The sequence below is a fragment of the Aspergillus novofumigatus genome (genome assembly GCF_002847465.1).
Source record: "Aspergillus novofumigatus IBT 16806 chromosome Unknown P174scaffold_3, whole genome shotgun sequence".
NCBI classification, from domain to species: domain Eukaryota; kingdom Fungi; phylum Ascomycota; class Eurotiomycetes; order Eurotiales; family Aspergillaceae; genus Aspergillus; species Aspergillus novofumigatus.
In genome coordinates, this window is record NW_020194276.1 from 3,846,930 (window position 1) to 3,868,843 (window position 21,914).

At 49.6% G+C, this 21,914-nt stretch overlaps 6 protein-coding genes across 6 annotated transcripts; 4 read left to right on the plus strand and 2 right to left on the minus strand.

The window, feature by feature from the left end:
* Positions 1-4,805: 4,805 nt before the first annotated feature.
* P174DRAFT_368758 (uncharacterized protein) lies at positions 4,806-7,974 on the minus strand (the record flags this gene model as incomplete). Its single annotated transcript, XM_024822241.1, has 2 exons — positions 4,806-7,667; positions 7,732-7,974. 2 exons carry the CDS (start codon positions 7,972-7,974, stop codon positions 4,806-4,808), a joined length of 3,105 nt encoding a protein of 1,034 aa, XP_024684752.1.
* Positions 7,975-8,617: 643 nt separating this feature from the next.
* P174DRAFT_388098 (dienelactone hydrolase family protein) lies at positions 8,618-9,871 on the minus strand. The gene is made up of 5 exons (XM_024823388.1): positions 9,781-9,871; positions 9,616-9,714; positions 9,484-9,554; positions 9,381-9,428; positions 8,618-9,309 (listed from the first exon to the last, which is right to left on the minus strand). The coding sequence occupies exons 2-5, from the start codon at positions 9,642-9,644 to the stop codon at positions 8,702-8,704; spliced, it is 756 nt and encodes a 251-aa protein (XP_024684753.1). The 5' UTR covers positions 9,645-9,714; positions 9,781-9,871; the 3' UTR covers positions 8,618-8,701.
* Positions 9,872-10,665: 794 nt separating this feature from the next.
* P174DRAFT_483400 (putative MFS transporter Seo1) lies at positions 10,666-12,763 on the plus strand (the record flags this gene model as incomplete). The annotated part of the gene is made up of 5 exons (XM_024830743.1): positions 10,666-11,251; positions 11,300-11,550; positions 11,600-11,633; positions 11,688-12,605; positions 12,642-12,763. The coding sequence occupies exons 1-5, from the start codon at positions 11,095-11,097 to the stop codon at positions 12,761-12,763; spliced, it is 1,482 nt and encodes a 493-aa protein (XP_024684754.1). The 5' UTR covers positions 10,666-11,094.
* A 573-nt stretch (positions 12,764-13,336) lies between these two features.
* On the plus strand, positions 13,337-14,950 carry P174DRAFT_367357 (xenobiotic compound monooxygenase, DszA family; the record flags this gene model as incomplete). The annotated part of the gene is made up of 4 exons (XM_024822167.1): positions 13,337-13,447; positions 13,501-13,689; positions 13,751-13,998; positions 14,050-14,950. The coding sequence occupies 4 exons, from the start codon at positions 13,337-13,339 to the stop codon at positions 14,948-14,950; spliced, it is 1,449 nt and encodes a 482-aa protein (XP_024684755.1).
* A 2,813-nt stretch (positions 14,951-17,763) lies between these two features.
* On the plus strand, positions 17,764-18,919 carry P174DRAFT_154392 (uncharacterized protein). The gene has a single exon (XM_024821178.1). It carries the CDS (start codon positions 17,982-17,984, stop codon positions 18,564-18,566), a length of 585 nt encoding a protein of 194 aa, XP_024684756.1. The 5' UTR covers positions 17,764-17,981; the 3' UTR covers positions 18,567-18,919.
* An 858-nt stretch (positions 18,920-19,777) lies between these two features.
* On the plus strand, positions 19,778-21,803 carry P174DRAFT_483404 (putative C2H2 finger domain protein; the record flags this gene model as incomplete). The annotated part of the gene is made up of 3 exons (XM_024830744.1): positions 19,778-19,797; positions 20,081-21,440; positions 21,494-21,803. 3 exons carry the CDS (start codon positions 19,778-19,780, stop codon positions 21,608-21,610), a joined length of 1,497 nt encoding a protein of 498 aa, XP_024684757.1. The 3' UTR covers positions 21,611-21,803.
* Between the last annotated feature and the right edge of the window lie 111 nt (positions 21,804-21,914).

The window sequence follows — 21,914 nt, forward strand, 5'->3', positions numbered from 1 at the left end:
AAAAACAACAGTATTCAAATAATAGAAAGGTAGAATGTTGAAGAGAAAAGGGATAGAAGAGAAAAAGAAAGGATAATAATAAAAAAGGCAAGATAGTCCGTCCAGAGTAGCAGAAAGAGTAGGAGAAACAGGATGTATCTAGTAGGGGAAAAGAGTGAGGTTTCGTGGTCTAAAGGTCCCCGACAGTAATTTTCCTTTTTCTTTTAAATTTTTCCACTTCAATTGATGATGGAGAGAATAATTATAATTATTATTATGAGGTCTCTTTTTCTAGAAAACCCAGATAGCTTCGAAAGGTTATGATTCGCGCAACTCTATGAGGATTAGAGTGTTGGGTATGTTTCCAGTTGAGAAGAATAATAGGTACCTAAGGAAGGGGGAGAAATTAAAACCTTTTTTTTTACTTTTCCTTTTTCTAAGAAAATTAGAAAAAAAGGATGAAGTCTGAAAGTATGTTGGCTAAAAAAGAGCAAAGCAAGAATAAATAATAATATAATAATCGAAGAGGAAGAACAAGCAATAAGATGACAGAGAGGCGATGACGATGATGAAACCAGCATTTGGCAGTCTCCTTTTACAGTACTGAATGGATTCATAGGGCAATTAGAAGAGATGCTGAATAAAGTCCCTGTAGCTAAGGCGATGTCGATAAGACTAATCACAACATGAAACGCCGAGTCTAAACAGTAAAGGTGCCTAATATTATTTTTATTCCAGTACCATACTTTGCTGTCAGTGTCCAGTGGTCCACTGCAATCATCTTCTTCACAGGAATCTCGCTTCAGAATGGGGCAATGGGATTATACACTGAAGATGTATGACTGAGTGACGTCTATGGAGCCGTACGAAGTCAATCAATGCAACGAAATGCTTGATTGATGGCTTATCTACTGCGGTTTCTGTTGTTAGAGAGAGAAACTACAATGGTTGAGCCTCGGTGACAAGCTTCAATTCGTTTTTTTCTCTTTCGGCATCGCACTATACCGAATACATGTCAAGGAAGAAGCCCCTGATCCCATCAGGACCATCGCACACTCAGGACTGGTTGAGTCTGAGGGCACAAACCATGGTCCCCCAAATGGGTGACAGCTCTTAAACTACCTCAAGTGGGGGCAGCAGCAAAACCATGCTTTCTCGAAGGCAATGGTCTACGAACGCTATTACAATAGTTATGCTAAAAGGCTGAATGCTGTCAATCATCTTGAGGTCGGAAAGTTGGCTCCAATTCTGGAACCTTAGTAGCCTAGATCCCTACACAGCATCTGTCTAGCATCCTGAAGATTTTACCTAGGTATCTGAGGAGGGTTGAAATCATGCTTGAGGGAGGAATTTCACCCCCCAAGTCCATGAGTATGTTTGCTGCGAGGTCATTGGCCAAGTGCACGGCCAACGTCGGGGGACTCGGGAGTTTTAGCGAATCAGGATTAAGGCGCATGGTGAGCGATGCTGCCCACAAGGTGAACTGATCGTTCATTGGGTTGGATCATTTGATGAGTCTGAGAAATTTCCAGAAGAAGACTAGTGACACAAGAGAGTAACATGGATCCTCGAACACTCTCGAGCTTCGAGAAGCCCCTTCGTCGTCATCCTTTGGGCTGGGGAATCTGGAAATGGTTCATGATTGGTGATCCAGAGCAAGGTATGGGCCATGGGTAATGAGGCTTTCTACCTACGCGCATTGTCAGGTGTCTCAGGCATTATCTGGTCACCTGTTCCTGGATCTGGTCAAAGTTAGGTACTCGTCATTTCATATTATAGTAGAAGTGCATCTCTCGGATTTTGGAATCGAGCATACTATCACTAAGATAGCTACCATTGCGCTAGATGGGATGAAGGTATGTAGTAGTGATTATTCCTAAGATATGAAATAATAGGGATGAAAGATGAAACAGAGTACCGATCTGTCAGAAAGGGGCGGGCCCCAAGTCGTTGTTTGATTAAGGGTCAAACCTGCATCCTAGCGTCTCCGGTGGGTTCTTGGCCAGCAAGTCTCAACTGTATGAATCTGTAAGGGTAATGACTAAGACATAACGAAATGTTGCCTTGTCACTCAGGCCACAGTGCGCACAGCGCAAAACTTCAAACCATCCAGGAACTGTAGACGCAATTTTGTTGAAGACAGCATTGTTCTACTTGATGTCATATCCCAGGGGAATGGTCTGAGTTCTCGACCCACATTTATCCACATAGTATAGAGGTATACCAACATTATTGAGTATGGGAAGGCGCAATCTGACTCTCGAAGACCTCGTTTACAGAAGAGAAAAGATAAAACAAAGAAATAAGACATAGTGTTATTGTGGCATTGAAACTGGACACTATGACCAGCTGCCGATGTAACCCTCATGAGATACTCCATAGAAAAGCAGTCTAAGCAGTTCATAAATCATAACACATTATGTTCAAGATCGCAACCTTTACTATAAATATCGTACCCACAGAACCAATGAGCACATTACCAAATCCCAGTCCAAAGTCCAGGACCCAAATACGTACCCACAATACGCGCAACCATATTGCTTGGCTCTTCTCTGCCAGACTCAGGGTCCTGTTTCGTACCACCTTGGCCGCATACATGTGTAGTTTAAACTCGATTCCCGACTTAAGTGGGTTAGTGCCTGCACATATCTGAAACAGTGTCTTTGCAACGATTGCAGGCATGCGCAGGCGAATTCCGGATTACATCAGCAGGTGTCTGGTTATCCATTTTGAATTTCATAGAGATGAGTGAATTCAGTTCTAGACTATCTCGTCTGCAGAATATAGACAGTACAGTTTGATGACAAAAGAGGGTCGCGTGGATGTTGCTCTTTTCGTCACTGGTGCTAGTTAACTAGTGGGATCGGAGATTGATATACGTAAGCGAGATCGTCTCAGAAATTGCGATGAACACACGCCTGGTCGGTGCTCCAGTCACTGTCCATTCCCTAGAATTGGACACGCTTTCTCTCTAATTCAAGTAACAGCCTCCATAACCTGTATCAATTTGGTTCACTTGCTTGTGTGTGCGGAGTAGAGTGTGAACTGTGGACACATTCCAACAGAAGCTAATGCCACACCATCTTGACTCTACGCAATGATCCTTCCCTGTCCAAAGAACCAATGATGACCGCATCATCCCGGACTAAATCGCTCTCTTCGGCTGATTGCACAATTTGGTCCCTTCTCCGACTGCAGGTACATAGAAAACCGCGCTACGCAGCACAAGCGAGCATGCAGCTCGCATTCCTCAGCATCATGTCTCAGGAGTCAGGGTAGTTGGAGGCTATCTCTCCAGGACTGGACTGGCTTCGCTCATGTCGCCTGATTGTTGAGGAACGCCACATGTTGTGTAGGTCAGGCTCCCTAATCCAACTTATTTCCTCCGTAGAGACTCACTTCATGAGAGGAGTGTCAAGACTTAGACTCGTAGCCTGCAGTGCACCTAGCGGCCTTGCCAGTAGAGTGCACTTTAGACGAGATTGGCCTGTCATGGAGGGATGGGCAATGGCACTGGGACGGTGGTTCTTATCTTTGGTGCCCATGTGCGCGGTCAATTTCCGTTGGGTAGCTATTCCCCCAAACGAGACCCTGAAAGGTTTGGGAAAAACAAAGTCAAGGCTTCTGGGAATACGATTGCGCCGGAAATTACTCCGTGGACTACTCCGTACTTACTGCCTACTGGCCTTCTTTCCCTTGACACTGAGACATGGCGTATGCTTGTACGCTGTATGCTGTCCTGACCTTTTTCTTTTTTTCATTTGCAAGAAACTATGAGTGCCGTTCAAGTTGCTTTCTTATTTCTTTCTGTCTTTTCTGAAATCATTTCGATCAGATGGAACTACTCTGAGATTATGTCAAGTCTTGAGACGTCACTGCTTCAGCCCTGGATGGCAGTGATGCTTTCTTAGACTGGCTCGGCGAACTTTGCGTCTTGACTTTGGGGGTTACTCCGAAATAGGGCCCAAACTAGATACAAAGTGTACACGACGGAGAATTCGAAGCCAAAGTGCTCGATTCTAAGTATCCTGGATATAGTAAAGTTAGGCAAGTTCATAGAAAGCTTGACTTGCTATTGGTGTGCATTTCATCATTCTAACTACGTATGACTAAATTCTCCGTACTGGTGGTATTCCTCGTGTGAGACCTGTCGAGCGCCCTAAGCGCAAAATGTCATTCATTCCTAGGTTTCTAGGTTTCCTTGCGAGCCTATGACTCGCAGACCGGAAGATATCTGCGAGAGCAAGCCTGTTGGCGGCCCATAGGCTCGATTGGTGCGTCTGTTTGAGGCGCACGCCGGCCTGTTTCACCATCTTCGGGCACTTAACTGCATGCAGACGTGCTCTGATCAGCTTGACTGCTCCTCCTCCACTCTTACGTGTCTTCTCACCATGATCCCTAAAGCGTCGTGAACGTGGCAGCTGACTCAGTCCAATCGCATGCCTTGCTTTGATGTCTGAAGGGAAAGGTTGCATTTTGGGTTTGGGACCGCCGTCGGTCATGGTCCTTGTTGCCCAATCTTGTTCGCTCATATACATTACACTATTTGGATTCTCCGCAACCCTATGGTTGCATTGGCAATACCCTCTAGCTTGCCGTTTAAACGATTTACCGGTTAAAGGGGCTGCCTTGGTCAGGGTACTTCCAGTTTCCCATGTTCTCTGATTGTGGCCCCATCAGACCATGACATGACCTAATAGGCTACCATAGATAATAAAAGATCTTGTCTTGTAGAAGCTACAGATACCATAGCGACTCTCACCGAGTCGAAAAAAAGGAGGATATCTCTTCGTCTAAATGAGCCAGTTCTTCCAGCCGGCAATTTCCTAATCACCCACGCGAATGACCACCTTGACCGCAAGAGCCCGAGCTTCTCTAATGCAGCACCCTAGACATGTCCGCCCAGTTCTACCGACGATAGCATCGTAGCCAACAGAGGCACACCATGATCTTGCCAATGCTTCTTTTTCCGCACATCCGCGAGCATCGACAATGAATACTTCGTCAACCGTCAGGTCAAAGCCTGCATGCTCAAAAACCCTCGCTATGGATGATCCCTCGGGACCTGGCAAGTCATCTAGTGCAAGGTATTTGTATCTGTATGAGCTAGGCAGTGGGTGGCCTGGAAGCCGTCCGTACTTGAGAGAGAAGGCTTCGGCGGGAGACAGTGACCGCGCTCTATCGCCCTTGTCGTCTTCGCTATCAAGCGACGCATTGTGCTGGTATGACGCTAACCCTGGAGGCAAACGGCACGCATGCGATGTGACAAAATTGACGTTATACGTTAGTGGGAAGGAAACCTCTGTTGTGGTCGTGCTGGCCTCCGACCTCAGCGAGAAATTCATCGTCGGTTTGCGAGCGACCATTGTATGCTGGCTTGAATTTCGCCGCTCTTCCTTTGTAGAAAAAGTCAAAGCATTGAACTTGACATCCACCGGTGACTTTGCATCAGGTACATCGTCCACCGGTAAGGTAAACTCGCCACTGACCAACGACCCCAGTCCTAGCGGTGTCGACTCCACGGAGATCTTGTTTCCTTGCTTGATACGGGGTTTCCCCAGACCAGTTGGCGGCTCACTGACGATCACCTCAAACCAGGCATCGTCAAGGGGCTCTTGGGTTTGACATTCTTTGGGAATGTTCGTGCTGCTGATCCAACCCATGCAAGTCTTTGTTTCCTTCAGGGCGGAGAGTACTCGGCCGACAATGCATTCTTGACTCCACCAGCTCTTTCCATTGAGAGCAAATCCTCCATATAGATTGGCTACCGATCCGAGTCTTGCAATGACTTCCGGATCATTTTCTAGTACTGTAGCCATGAGCAAGTGGTTGATCGCTTTGCCAGGAAGCACAAAGCCAGAAAGCCAGCATCTCGTGATCCAACCACCCATCGTTGACTTAGAACCGTCGCTGGAAGGACCGCTGAGGGCTACTAGTCGGCGAGTAGCGAGTCTTTTAAATATGTCGTCTTTGGTGGTTCCTTCCGTATGGTCCTCCACTGAAGCACCACGCACAGGGTGGTTAAACATGTCCGTAATATTCTGGTTTGAATCCCCGTGGGGTAATCTCGATGCGAAAGTTTCTCTGAGCGAGTCAACACGAGGCCAACCGATGTTTGCGGCAAATGTCAAAAGTCCTTCAACTTGCTGTTCGACATGAGTGGGTGTAAGTCGGAACATCCCGTGAACATCGGAGTGAGGAGAAGAGGCTACAGAATGCCTGCGTGTTATGCTGTCAAGGAATGAAAAGCGACGAGTCTTTTGAGTCAACTTCTGCTGGGTTGACGGCTGCGAGGGAGCGTTCGACACTGCAGCGGATTGGCAGTCGTCCCAGGAGATCTTGAAACTGTCGAAGAAGCGACGCACCACCACCAAGTCCCAGTCAACTTTAGGCTTGCGTAGCTTATCGAAATGGTTGACATCTTGAGCCGAGACACTAACGTCCTTCGAGCTCTCAACCAGCCCAACTTTGACAATGGCGTCCAGGCGAAGAAGCAACTCCGCAGCTAGCAGCATCTGGATCAGAAACCATTTCTGTTCCAACCCCGGATGAGCCCAGGGCTTGTGAATGATACTTGGATCAAAGAAGTCACCGTCCACATGGGGAGGAGCTTCCCAGAGAAGCTGTCCGATGCGGAAACGCCAGTCGACGAGACTGAAGTCGAACCATGCTCCTGGTGTCGCTAAAACCATGGTCAACGCTTTGATCTCGGCCTTGAGGCCGTGCGTGCTATCAAGATCTGTGAGCATGGATCGGGGCGGGGGATGGAGAAACTTGGAAAATAAATCGCTGTAGAGCTCGTGCGCACTTTCTACGTCGAGTATTGTTTTCTGCGTGTTTTCATATAGTAACTCGTGACGCAGGTTTCTCAAGGTCTCAAGACGGTCGACCAAGGCTTTAAAATTGATATCTCGCAGACCAATTCTTTTCCAGGCGGTCGGGCCATCGCCAAGAAGTATTTTTCGATCATGTATAGTACCGTCGAGGCACTGCGAGTAGGGCTCATGGTAGTGTTCCAGAAGTTCGTCAGCCTGAACTGCCGGTAGGGTATGAATGTGCAGTAGATTGGTATGCAGATGGGGCGTTCCGGTATGAACGAATCGAACGGAATCAGCAACTGGAAGCTCTAGAAAATGGCGAAAGCCCACAGTCCCCGGCTCTATCCCGCTCATAGCAAGCATGTTTGGGACTTCGAATATACCAATATCGAAAGTAGCTCTCTTTGGTGCACCAGTTCTTTTCCAGCTGTCTAAGAGGAGGGGAGCGTCACCTTCAAGGAAGCCTTCGGGGACGGGGAGATGGGCATGAAGGGTGCACAGGCTATATGAAGGATGAGGAAGAAGTTTTCTGTCCCACAGATGCTGGATCGTAGGGTCGTGGTCATCCCATGGGAATATCACTTGTGGATACCAGAGTTCATGCTTGCCCTTTTCTAGAAGAAAGTATGGTGCCCCGGAAAATATGGCATGAATATCATCTCTGCTGAGATGAGTCTCAGAGGGAGGTTTGTTGTGAACATCTGCCTTGTGAGATCTGGCAAGAGTGTCAGTGGTAGAATTCGGCGCATCTTGCCGTTCGCCGTGCTCGTCTGAATGATGTGTATGTTTTGTCCTAGAAGAGCCCAAGGAGTGATCTTGTCGGCCTGGATTCTTTACCGACTGTGCATTCGGAGTCGTGGTAGATTTAGCCTTGAGATATTATTTAGTATACACTGTTGGCCAGGAGCGCTACGAAGTGTAAAGTAAGCCTTACATTACCGTGCTCCTCGATTGACGCGTGAGGTACATCCGTTGCCGACACATCTTCCGTCCCTGGCGCAGCGCCGTGTTTCTGGAAAAGGTTACGCAACGTGTTTCTTCCAGATGCGCTGTAATCGCGACTATTTTCCAGCGAGAAGGAAGCTGTCCTAGGCGAGCTCTCCGATGATTTGCTCGTGCCGGTAGTAGAAGGCGCCCCTGTCGAAACTGAACGACGCCTGCCAGATAATACACGCATGCTGATCTAGATCAATTTTCAGTATTGGTACCAGGAGTACTTGCGAACGGATGGATCTTGAGAGCTTGATGAGAAGAGGAGCATGTGATTGCAGATTACTTACGCTAATTCTTGGAGAGTGGCGGTGTATGTCGTTCAATCCATCATAGCATCGGCACAATCATGCAGAGATAAAAGGATCCTTATATAGTCCCAATGGTCCATAAGTTATTGATAAGGAGTCTAAAGCCTGATGTCATGAGAAATTTCGACCAAACATAAACATGTTGAATCAAATCGTACGATCAGATGCAGGTATAGCCACCTGATCGGCTAAGAACAATGCGATGTTTAAACAAGGCTAGAAAAACTGGTGACTATCCATCACTGTTTGAAAAGAAGAAGGTCGCACAAAAAGAGCCAAGAAGAGACAAGACGAATATCTATCGATGATTTGATGGCTTAACTGTTGCAAGGAGTTTGAAGATGAGAGGGGGAGAGAGGGCCGCGGGATAGACGATGACGTTCATTCTCGGCACCGAGTGGAGTATTCGGGGTCGCTTTCCGGATCTGGAAGTGCCGGCTTCTATGACAGCTCTGGTTTACTGGCCACGCGATGGGATTAATGAAATTTTGCTACTATGGACAGTATGATAGAAAAGCAGTCAGGTTTATTATTCATCATTTTGTCTCGTCATTCATATATATTAGAGATAATAGCATTACGTCCATATCATAGCCCTAGTTTTTAAGCATGCTTCTGAAGGAAGCTCAAAGCAGTCTTGTAACCTCTCTCATACTCCTTGCGGACTTCCTCATCCTCAAGGTTCGACCGAGCTGCCATCCAGCCGTGGATCTGGGTAGGGAAGGTCTCCACATAATGGTCAACCTTAAAGTTGGCACCGAAAGCCTCGACGTCCTTGGGATTCTCGTCCTTGGAAGCCAACATGGCCATGGGAATAGTGACATTCTTAGCATCATTGGGATCAACCATGGCGGGATGGCACTGCACCGCGGCCTTGAACTTAGTGTCCTTGGCAGAGGACAAGCATGCGATCTTTCCACCCCAGCAGTATCCGAGGATAGACCAGGATTCGAAGGCCTTGCCGTTGGGGGCGAGCTTGTTCGCTTCGTCGACGAAAGGTGGAATCTTGGGCAGATTTGCAGGAGGAGCAGCCTTGGTTTGGAAGAAATTGCCCAGCTTCTGCTTGTGTTCTTCGGTCTGAGGAGGGAACCAGGTGATATCCGCGGGTTGGCCCTCAAAGAAGTCGGGCATGAAGACACGGTATTTCTGCTCGCTCGAGGTAGCGAGGATATCGGCGCCTTGGATTGTCTGAGGGAAAAAGCCGAAGATGTCTGTTTTTCCACGGCACACTTAGCTGTTTGTCTGCGGACAGAGACGGATGAACCATTGGACGATAACCCACCGTAGACGATGAAGATGGCCTTGGAGGCAGAGTCGGGGCCGGTAACATCTGGACATATGTCAGTGGCTCCATGCTTCCAGATCTAGGTTCATAATCGACCGACATGTCTTCATTCCATTGATTGTCTTGTATTCACCCTTGCCCTGGTAGCCTTGGGCGACAATGGGAGGGATCCTTGAACGTGGTCAGCCTGAGGTCACTCTGCTAGAACAACGCCAATGGCAAAATCACGTACGAGCAGCAGGCCTTGCTAACACCGGACATGTTGGCTGATGAACAGTGGAGAGGTCTGAATGCGTAAAGGGAGCGAGGTTTCACAGATCCGATGAGAGACCTTCGGAGAGGGGTAGTTAGAAGCTGTCCGTAAAACATGAAGGAATGGAGCAGAAAGCAAACGCACAAGGATATCGCTTGGAACGGTTCGCAATTGATGAAAGCAGCCGAGCACCGCGTTCAATGATCAGATAGAGAGGTAGAAGGTTGGTTAGGAGAGAGCATGATGATCTGGTTGCTGTGTCTCCATCAACCCCGCCGAATCGACGTCATCGGAACGACACCCCGGCAATTGCACTCTCTGTTTACCCGCCTGCTCCTTTTGCTGTCTTCCGACCGCGGCTACCCGTATACACATTGATTGGACCTGTTATTCATCAAGAAAATGATCAACAGGGAATCAAAAGACACATGCCGGTCACACGCAGATTTCAACGAGTGGCTCGTTTCTCGTAGACATGTCGTCCAGTTTTCTGCTTCTTTTTCATCTCGACGGTGTCTTTCCATTATCCGACCGAAGGTAGCTCGTTTGAACGAACATGGTCCAGGAAACACTCATCAACGCCCAGGTCAATTAGCCTAATGAGGCCGTTGGATATGAGAGCTCTGAGCTTCGAGATTGAAGTGCTCCATGTTGTCTTGACTCGATCTTTCCCGCTCTGAGATTTGCCAATACCCACGTCTCATGTGGTAGACGCCGTCCTTTTAGGGATAGCGCTTCTCATTCTCCGAGGACCTGTGTAGATGCTATCTCTGCCCTAGAAATTCGCTCGGTTTCGCAATATCACGCTGCTCTCTGTGAACCACTTGGAGAATACAAACCCGGTCGTCTGCCGTCTCTCCATATTCGATTTCATTGGCAGCGTGGGTATGACCGTATCAGTATCTGAATTCCGCTTTATTTTGATCATTCGGCTCCATGAGAAATTATGAAGCGACACAGTTGGGAGCAAGAAGATGCACCATCATCGGCCGAGATTCCTGCGCCAGCGCTGGGGCGGCGTATTCTCAGTCAACAAGTACAAACATCGATGATGAGAAGTCAACTTGAGGGATCGGAAGGCTGAACCAGTGGCGAGAAAGCGAAACGAGCAGTATGCGCTCTGATATCGCATACATAGGCTAGACAAGCACGTCTTATCTCCACCTTCTAACACGATCCTTGGCTCTCCGATTCATGCACAGGAGGTTCATCCACGAAGTCGCACTCAACTTCTGTGCGTCAGAGCTCTGGAGATAGGAGGGAACTTTCACATCGTGCCGAGCATGATGCGTAGGTTCGTCACGTCATTACTATCGGTAGTGGCATCTTAATCGAGTCGATATATTATCCCTTCACAGGCTGCCAGTCAGGCCTATTATGGCCCATAGCTCTATCCTTCTCGATCATTAGACAACCGATAATCGCCGGAGAGTACCACTGGCGGAAAAAACCCCTGCAATGGCTTCAGTGCAACGCAGAAAATGGTATCAGATCAAGTGGTTTGCGGACGATGACACGAAAGAGGAACGGCAGCTCATCCTGAAGCTGGATCTTCTGATTGTTCCATATGCCTTTCTTGCGTACTGGACCAAATATATAGACCAATCCAACATAAGTAGGTCATCAATGAGCCCTACTCGAACTAGACTAATCCTACTCTCAGACAACGCATATGTTTCAGGTCTTTCAGATGATTTGAACCTGCACGGGAATGCGCTCGTCCATCTGCAGACAATGTACACCGTTGGCGCAGTTCTAGGGCAAATCCCTTTCGCGTATCTCTTCACCAAATTCCCAATGTCCTGGGTCATTCCGGCTTTGGATATTTCATGGGGTGTGTTTACGTTACTGCAGTATCGAGTGACCTCGTACGGGGAATTGATGGCTTACCGATTCCTTGTCGGGTGGTTTGAGGTTTGAAATCTTTCTATGATTTTCCTAGGGTCTCAACTAAGCAAGCCAGGCTGCATTCTTCCCGGGCATGCATTACATATTCGGTAGGTCAAACCTGCGAGACTTGAAAAGGGGAACCGCTCACATTTGCCGTCCAGGATCTTGGTATCGCGGGGATGAAATCGGCCGTAGAGGCGGCTGCTTTTATGTTGGTCTCACTCTCGGAACGTTGACATCGAGCTTAATCCAAGCTGGCACGTCGGCAAGGCTTGACGGCGTCCATGGGCTGGCAGGGTGGCGATGGATGTACATTATCTGTGCAGTCATCACCATTCCCATTGGCTTGCTGGGATATCTGATCTTACCAGGGACTCCTGACAAGCCAAATAGAATAGTCCTGAAACAGGCAGACATCGATCTCGCTAAAAAGCGGCTCCAACGAGCAGGACATGGTGTACAGGAACAGTTCCGGTGGAAGGTGCTCTTGAACATTGCTCGCAATTGGAGATTTTGGGCTTTACTCCTGCTGGATATTTTCTTCTGGAACGGATGCGTCAACACCACTACAGGAGGTTATCTGCTCTGGCTGAAAAGTCTCAAGAGATTCTCGACCAGTCGCATCAACGAGCTCAACGCGATCTCTCCAGCATTGGGGATCTTCTACACACTCTTCATCTGTTTTTCATCGGATCTTATGTTCGGTCCTGCCTGGGCTATCACCATCGCACACACTTGGAACATTATTGGGCTGGTGATACTCGTCGTGTGGGATGTTCCCCAGTCCGCGCTCTGGTTTGCATTTGCCACAACCTATTCTGCAGTCGCTATGTCCAGTGTGCTCTATGGCTGGGTTAACAGTCAACTGCGATACTCGCCTGTTGAACGAGCGGTGGCACTAATCATTTTGAATGCTGTCTCTCAATCAACGACCGCGTGGACACCCTTACTGGTTTTCAAGACCGTCGAGGCTCCTCGATTCACTAAGGGGTACTCCTTTGTACTCGGCAATGCCATATGCTTGATTATACTGGCGCATGTCATTCAGTTCTTTTCGAAACGAGAGGAGTATGCACTCTGTCACATTTTCCTTGATCATGTCTAACATCCTACAGGGGAATCTCGAAAAGAGCAGCAGGCAACTCCGACATCAGCGACTCAGACGAAACCAGGGATCTTGAGCCTGGCGATAGAACAATCATGCAGGTCTATCCTGAGAAGTAGATGGAAGCGATAATATAATTTTCTCAGTATAATAGAGTTGGCAAATACGCAGCATGGAATTATGTATGAAGGGCAGTATATAGACGAATGATGAAACTTCATTGGATGCAGGGGTACACCTGGGCAATAGCTTGCATTCGTTGACTCCGAAAAGGATACTGCGAGAGTGATACATGCTCTCAAGCGAGATACCCCCGACTCAATGATCTTTTCCGGCGGCAGTTCACATTCTACTTAGACCGACTCACCCAAGCATGTTGCAATACAGCATATAGGATGGAATCATCACCACCACACGCTGCGGGAGACGTCGGTCACACAGAGACGTACAGAAGCAGTCATTAAGCAGCTGGTCACGAATGTTGTGGAGATAATGACGAATCACTTCGTGGAAATGTCTCATAGCGGCCCTTCTCCGCGTGCATCTTGCGTGATGATAACAAGCAATGGCGAATGGATGCGGGGTCATCGAAGCTGCGTACTTCCCATTGAAGAGGTTGAACGAGAGATGAACTATATCTCCTGTTGACAGAACTCAAATCAGGGAGACTCAAGGTCGACAAAAAGCTCAAGATCTACAGTCAAAATGGGAGAAAGCGTGGGCAGTGCTTCTACTGACCAGAACGGCAAAAAGCACATTCTGCTGAATGCGTTTGATATGAGCACTGTGGGACACTTGTCCCCCGGGCAATGGAAAGTAAGAACGGAGCTGATCGCTTCCTGAGTCTGTCTGACCTGGATTGTTTACAGAACCCCAAGGACAAGTCGGCCACGAAGCGCAGCCTGGAGTATTGGATTGAGCTGGCGAAGCTTCTCGAGCGGGGCGGAATCAACGCGCTGTTCCTGGCTGATACCTTTGGAGGACACGACACATACCAGGGGAAGCTGGACGAGTGCATTCGCCGGGCGGCGCAATGGCCCGTGACTGATCCGTCGATTGTATGTCTTTGTGCCAACCGCCGAGTACAGTGTATGTGGGATGGCTGACCTGACTGCGCAGCCCATTTCGGCCATGGCAGCAGTGACGAAGCATCTGACCTTCGCCATCACCTCGTCGACTTCCTCGGAGGCGCCGTTCCTGCTGGCGAAGCGATTCTCGACCCTGGACCATATGACGCAGGGCCGGTTCGGATGGAACATCGTGACCTCGTACAAGAAGGCGGCGTTCAAGGCCATCGGGCTGGACAGTCCCATCGAGCATGATGAGCGGTACCGGCAGGCGGACGAATACCTTCGCGTGCTGTACAAGTATTATCAAAATGTGATCTGATTGATGACGACAATGGCTGACGAGCACAGACTATGGGAAGGCTCCTGGGCCTCGGACGCCGTCTCCCCGGACCCGGCGACCGACTCGTACATCGACCCGGACAAAGTGCGCACCATCAACCACAAGGGGAGATACTACACGCTCGAGACGCCGCACATTGTCGACCCATCACCGCAGCGGACGCCCTTTCTCTTCCAGGCGGGCACGTCACCAGCAGGCTCGGCGTTTGCCGCCACGCACGCTGAGGCGATCTTCGTCTCGAGCCACTCGCCAGCGGTGCTGCGGCCCAAAGTCGATGGGATTCGCCAACTAGCAGCGGAGAAGGGGCGGGATCCGCGGTCAATCAAGGTCTTCGCGACGTTCACACCCATCCTGGGCCGGACAGACGAGGAAGCCCGGGCCAAATACGAGGAGCTGAAGGAGTACGCGTCTGTGGTTGGGGGGCTCGTCCTCTTCAGCGGATGGACAGGCATCGATATCTCGCGGATCCCGCTCGACCAAGAGATCACGGCGGCGGACTCGGCCGAGGCGGGCCGGATCGCGAGTATCCTGGACGCGTTCACGACCACGAGCAAGGACATCCCGCGGTGGACGCCGCGGGTGGTGGCGGAGAAGGCGTCGATCGGCGGGCTGGGCCCCGTGGCGATTGGCAGCGCAGCGACGGTCGCGGATGAGATGGAGCGGTGGATCGTGGAGGCGGATCTGGACGGGTTCAACATCGGCCATGTGTCGACGCCGGGGACTTTTGAGGATGTGGTCGAGCTGCTGGTTCCGGAACTGAGGCGGCGAGGGCTGTACCCTGAGCAGCCGGCGCAGGAGGCAGAGGCCCTGACGGCGCGGGAGAGGGTGTACGGGAAGGGGCAGAGGGGGCTGCGAGAGGATCACCCGGGCAGTCGATACAAGTACGATGTATATGTAGATGATGCATGAGATAGTACTCTAGGTTGACGAGGTAGATTGCTCCAAGAGTGACCAGTCCGTGTGGCAATATCAGGACGTTCTGCCCCAATACTAGTCTGATATCTGCATAACGTCCCAGGAATGCAGACCACTCGATACTCCATATTTGTGCAGGTGTAGTGATTGTCCCTGTTGATCCGAGGGCAAGTCTAGACTGGTCTCGCCAATCCAGACTCAGCAGTTCGCAGGTTGACTGGTATTTACAGCCCTGGACTATCTTCCTTCCATGCTTCTGCAGTACCTTACCGTGTCCTCGCTCATTCCGCTCAGTATGAATAATCCCCCAATTTAACCCTCTATCTACAGGACGATCACTGCTCACCAACCCAGTAGTGAGTGTAGCAGATGCAAAGACCAGTCCAGCCGCCTTCCGCCTTCCGCGGTGGACGCTGTCGCATTGCAACACTTCCCCCCGCTGCATCCTTGCATGATGCAGGAGTCCCAGCTGGCCAGTCCACGTCCAGTCCACTGACACTCCACAGTGGACGAACATAGGTTCCTAGAATACTATCTATATTCTACTACCGGTATGGATGATAATAAATTCTCGTGTATTATCTATCCCGTGGAGATGATATTCCGTTTATCCTCTATCCGACATTGTCAAGTCGGTGCGAATATGTTTATGTATATATAACCAAAGTAAACTGACAATGACGGACCGTTGAACCCTGCATACTAAATACCAACTAACGGTCGGAAAAGAGTTACGTCTACTACGGAGACACTACTGTCGACACTACTGTAGAACAGCGTACACAGCGTACGGAGCCCATTTCCATGAGTTCCCTATTGCGCCTCGGAGCAGCCATGGCTATCTTTATCGGTTGCACGGACTTAGTGTCTTTGACAATAATGGTAAATGGTAAATGGTAATAGATGTATCCGTAACCGGCCATAGCTTAAATCACCACCACTAAAGTAAAGCATAAACTGCACTCAGTAGGTACTTTGCCCATAGTCTTAGTCCTCCATGGTGGTTCTCCTATTGCTTGCTCCGTGCCTGACTCCATTCTCAAGGGCTGTGATAGGTCCAAGAAGCATGTTATAGGCTAGTGTGCTTGTAGGTGCATAGGACTACTGCTGGCTGGTAGCCTCGGTGGTCTTTACGGGCGGGCAGATTAGGCATTTTCCACGAGTAGATTGGGTATGTGATTGGTTATGGGGTCTGTAGGAAGAAACAGATCAGGACATAGAGATTACCTAGTATCGGTTATTCTGAAGTGAGGACACTTCTATATATACAGAGTATAGATAATCTGGAGAAACACATGAAGGCGGTCGGTTAAAAGAAAATATGAGAGGGTACACGTACTCCGTACCTTGGGGACCACGGAGCACTTCCCAATACGGAGTACGGTAAGGTAGAGCTGCAATCCTCCGGCCGAGACGACACTCATACACTCATTGCAGTAGCTTGAAAATAAGCCCAGGGTCTAAAAGGTCAAGGGTCAAGGGTCAAGATCAGGCTGACTTTGACTGATAGCTCATCACTATTGCCGAATACCAGGATGGATGTGGCGGTTGCACAGTGCACCCGCACATACAAGTGTTAAAAGCCAAAACAGCCTCAAGGCGTCAAGGGCTCAAGGTACTGGTACTTGGAAATGTTCAGGCCACCTGTCACACTGACCGTGGCAGCCACCCCGATCTCCCTCGACAACGCCCCCGACTCCGACAGATTGGTGCTCCCGGCAGTTACTCATGGGGCTTAGCCTCATGGGCCACCCGTATTCCTATCTACTAGATAGTACGTAGTACCTAGTCTGTACAAGAAATGCAAAGTTACAATTTAGGTTCAGCTGAACTCTAATGTGTTTGCTCCGTCCACACGATAATTCGTATCTCAAGTACAGAATAATAAAATAATAAATAAGAACTCTGTCAACGTATATGTGTCCGCTCAAGCTAACTGTATTAATCCTAGGCACCGGACAAAGAGGTTAAGAGGCTAGTCTAGAGCTTGAGCCAAGAGGCCCGAGACCAGATTCTCAAGCTCTGATTCGCTCAGTCCTCGGCTGCGTCTGTGTGAACCATGGGTTGCTTGCCTGTGGTCACCGGGACGAAGGCTGGGGCTAATCATGTGACTGTCTTTCTTTTTTTACCTTTGCCTGCCTCTGGTTCGACCAGCAACCGTTATCCAGACTATCTGCATGAGATCAATACTCACTGGTGCGATACTTTATTTCCCATCTACCCACGGAGTAAAATGAGGAGAAGAAGAAAGTCAATATTCGATAATGTGTGTGCCAAAACTTAGCGAAAGCAAGCGAGTGGACAGACCACTGCTGCAGGCTGCAGGCCGACAGGCAGAGTAAGTCTGTGGGTCCCTGTGAGCTAGTTTTGGATGCACTAGCCCTGTAATGGAATAGTCCACGCTCTAGGAACGGGTAGTGAGATTTGGTTGAAAGGGCCCAGGCAGTCAGTCTGGCAGAGAAAAACCCGATTCTCTGGCGCGCTCGCTTCAGGCTACCCAGATTGTCACGAAGCCAGTCGGGTGGTTTGGCATCTCGTATTGCTGGTCCTCTAGCTACCTAGTATGGAGTATTCGTCTGCATTGATTATTGTTGGTGTCTTGTAATCCGTCCAGTAGTGTAATCTCAGGTGACCACCTAAACCTCGGGTGATGCCGCGTGGACACAACTAACCAATCAGATGGGACAATTCCTCATGCATGGGTAGGCGAACCAGACTCGGGGATTCGTTTGCCTTGGGACATTTGCCCTCCATGATCTGGTCGAAGATGATGAGGATGAAGAAGATGATCATGGTTGATGCGCCAGACTTTTCGCAATCTTAGAAGAATCCTTGGGCGCGCAATGTGCTGGAATTATCGACCGCAATCCAGAGCATTCTTCCAGTGGGCCAATCAAACATGGTCGGTATGATGCTATTCCACGGGGCCATACATACGACTCCTCCACTTAGACGAGCAGGATGACATTCTGCCTCAGCTTACGGATCGTATGAACGAGACGATGATGCCTTTCTTTTGATCCTGATGATACTGATGACTCGATTCCATGATGAAGCAATTGATTTGGCTCACTTCCATGTCCTCAAGAACTGTCAATCTGGACTCTTTGACGCAAGGAGCATTGCCCCTTTTCACCGTCTGTATCTTACCGTACATAGGTACCGAGTGGTAATCTCCTACTGTCAGTTCCGTCGCTGTCAGTGCCCGCGTCGTTGCTTTTTCCCTCCTGAAGGCTTAGAGAATCCAGTAGCTTTAGAGCTGATCTTCAAAGAACCGTACCTTTATTGTAGATCAAAGTACAGTCTTGCAATCGATCGTCCATCGCTGCTAAGCTTATTCTCTGCTCCACCATACAGCAGACTTGAGCAACGTCCCCTGCTGGTCCTGGCCCGGTGGCCATCCGATCGTCGACAGCTACTCCACATATCTGGTACTTGGACTTGGGGCTTACTCCGTACGGAGTACAGCTTACAGATTACAGTACGGAGTACGGAGAACTCTGGGTTGTTTTTCCCGTACAACAGAGAATGCGATCCTTCAAAAGACGACTCGTACTTGTCGACTTTACCACAGCGATTGATGCTTATCGGCCAATCATCGTTAAGGTGATCTCTTCGATCGATGTGGTCGTACCGCATGACAGATACCCAGATACCTTACGGACTCTCCATAGAACCGTGGAATGCTTAGAACAATGGGGCAAAATTGAGTGGCACTGGGTAGACCGGTAGTCTCCAGTCTAGTCTAAGATACAGTTAACCTGGTTCTTGGTTCGTTTATGGCCTTCTCCTTGGACTTGCTTGGAGAGCCCTGTCAACCACGTTGTTGATGATCGGTCCCAGTCCCTCTTTTGACTGAGGGTCGATTATTATTAGCCAGGAGATATCTCCCTTCGACCTATCTCTCTCTCTGTATCTATTCTTATTCCTTGTGAGATGATAGTGCCTACTTTCTTTTTTTTACAAACACCGTGATCCCCTATTCTTTTGCTAGAGACGCATCATCCTCAGCTGAAGTACACCGAAATAATCAAATTGGTCTCCTTACCAGACCCCTTAGACTAGCTTTTACAGGTAAACCTCATCATTCTTCGTTTTGTCGCCTCTTTTTAGTTTTTCCTCTTTCTTTTTTTTGAATTTCCCTTTTTTTCGTGGTCAATTTTTTTCTTTTTCTTTTTCATTACCCTTTTCTTTTACCGTCCCCCGAATTACGGAGGAATTATTATTATTATTTTCCCGCACTTGACCCTTTCCAGAGCAGCACCCAAAATTTCCCGCCCGAAATTCCTCCCCCGCGCTGGCCAGACCCAGGCCCGTCGCTGGGTTTGACCGTGGAGTGGTCTGGATACTCGCGCTCTTTGGTTTTGGTTTTGGTTTTGTTGTTGTGCTTGTTTCTTCTTCATTTATTATTTTGGTCTGTCTGGTCTGGTTTGGTCTTGTATTTTATTTTACTTTATTTGATTCCCATTGCTGGCTGTTATTATCCTCTACCTTATATTATTCTTGTTATTATTATTATTACTGGCGCTGGCTTTGCCTCTTCATTTCTTCCTTTCCTCTCTTCCACTCTGACTTGTCTATCAGTGTCCTCCTAATAATACCACGATCCGATCACTTTCATCGATTGTCATCACCACCACAATCTCAGCACGACAGTCTCAATACCACCATACCCTCATCCTACTCATTTGCTGACTCTATTCTGATTCATCATCATCAGAATCGAGTCCATTCGCGCATTCTCGATCGCTAATTATTACCAAAGATAGACCTCGGCCACCGTCGTATTCCTCTGATCGCGCGGTCGGCTTCGTCAAGACAATGCATGTCTCTGACGCCTGGTGAATTTCAAAATACCATCAGCTCCATTATCTCTACATCCGATATCTGCTCTGCGCATTTTTCAGGCTTGCGCTGTACAGTCTTAAACTTGATACAAGAGGTCAGAGTATGTCCTCGGTATAGGTGTTGGGTGACCCTGAACATCAGTCGGGTACACTATCACATCAATCCAACAACCCCTCAACATCAGGAACGGGAGAGCGAACGGGATTCTCGACTCACCTAGACGGGCCGTCATTATAAGAATCGATCTCTATTTGACGCCAAACCTCGATTCTAAAGCGATCGCTTTCGCGCGATCCGCTCGCCCCTCCTGGATCCTCCAGACATTGTCTCTGGGGTCCTGTCTGGCAGTCGATTCTGGGCTGTTGGGGACGACAACGGATTGTCCTCCACCTTGTCCCATCCTCAGGCCGCGGATTCGACGGCCGAGCTGTACCAACCCATCGCCTTTTCTCGAGACAATTCCGCCAATCTGGCTGCGCTCGCGATTCCTCCGCCGGGCATGGGGACGGCGTTGGGGGACTTGAATGCCCCGCCGCCGTTGAACGCACGGCGGCCGGCGGCGCCGACGCTCCCCAGCTTTGAGCTGCCCCCGCCGAATTTTCAGATCAACGTCGGGACCCCCAAGTATCCGCTTCAGTCCAATGCGCACCCTCCAACCCATCCTAGTGTGAACAGTCTGTTGACACCGCCGGCATCGACGCAGTCTCCGAGCTCGGCCGCGCCGACGACCACCGTGTCTGCGGCCCCGGACGTGACTCCCTCCTATGGGACGGCGTACTGGCAGGGACACAGTGGCTATGGAAGCACTCCCGGGCCGCGGCAACCGTGGAGTGCGGGGAGCAACCAGTCATATCCGCGGGACTCGTTTTCGCCATCGACATTAAACCCATTGAGCCGAAATCAACCGACGTCTCCCCCTGTGACCGAAGGCATGGCGCAGCCCTACGACATGCACCACCTCCCTCCATTCCAGCAATCGCTTTCCGTTCCCCCGTCAGGTCTCCCGACCGGAACAACGCAGCATCCCGCCATGACGCACGCCATGTTGGGCAATCCCACGGGATTGCCCAACCCAGGGCCGTCTCCGCACCTCCTCCCATCGAATGATCCCTACGGACCCAAATCACAGTCGGCACCCGTCTACGGTGCAGCACAGCAGATTCCCAGTCCGCACCAGACGAATTTCCCGCCGTACGGACAGCCGGGGCTCGGCATCCATCCTCCAGGCCGCGTCTCGTCCACTCCTACTCTCTCGGCCACGGGGCCACCACCTCACCTGAACTATTCGCGGCAGCCCTGGCCATCGTATTCGCTCCCGGCGATGAACGGGCCGGTGATGACGAACATCCACAATCCCAACAGCCAGATGTCGTTGCTTGGCAGCATGCAACCGGGCATTCTTCCGGGGTTCAACAGTGGCCACGTGGCGAGCATGCAGCAAATGTACGGCGGGCATCCGCCACACCCCATCCACCAGCCAGGGCCGACCAACGACCGGCCATTCAAGTGCGATCAGTGCCCGCAAAGCTTCAACCGAAATCACGACCTGAAGCGACATAAGCGCATTCATCTGTCCGTGAAGCCGTTTCCATGTACACATTGCGATAAGAGTTTTTCCCGCAAGGATGCATTGAAGGTACTTCCCTCTATCTGTTTTCCTACTTGGTCCCGTCACTGACTTTTTTTTAGCGACATATTCTGGTCAAAGGATGCGGCAAGGACGGGTCGGACGCGTCGAACAAGACGAGCACGGCGAGTGTCAAGGAGGAGGACAAGGAGAGCGTTGATACCAATGGGCACAGCTGATCAGTTTTCTACGAGCATTGTTCTCAAGGCGTTTGAGTAGGGGACTAGCGATGATTTCGAGTCCGTCTTCCATCTCTATCTATCCATTTCTATCCATCTATTTATTGTTGTTGAACGAGGCTACGGCGAATGTTGATATTATTGCGTATGGAGCGGCTTCTTGCACCTAACTCCTTGGTATGGGTTTGGATGCATTCTAGCGTTGCAGTGTAGATTACTTATTCCTTGTTTCTTATTCACTATTCACGCCGCTAAGACAGACTGTATTGACCTGAGTCAAATGTGTCAGTAGACAAAGAATAGT

Bases quoted from the DNA above. Each gene is read 5' to 3' on its own strand.
- P174DRAFT_388098 (XM_024823388.1), bottom strand. From the start codon at position 9,644: ATGTCCGGTGTTAGCAAGGCCTGCTGCTC. The intron at 9,555-9,615 runs GTACGTGATTTT...ACCACGTTCAAG, and splicing joins GTTAGCAAGGCCTGCTGCTC to GATCCCTCCCATTGTCGCCC. The intron at 9,429-9,483 runs GTCGGTCGATTA...ACATATGTCCAG, and splicing joins AATCAATGGAATGAAGACAT to ATGTTACCGGCCCCGACTCT.
- P174DRAFT_154392 (XM_024821178.1), top strand. From the start codon at position 17,982: ATGATACTGATGACTCGATTCCATGATGAAGCAATTGATTTGGCTCAC.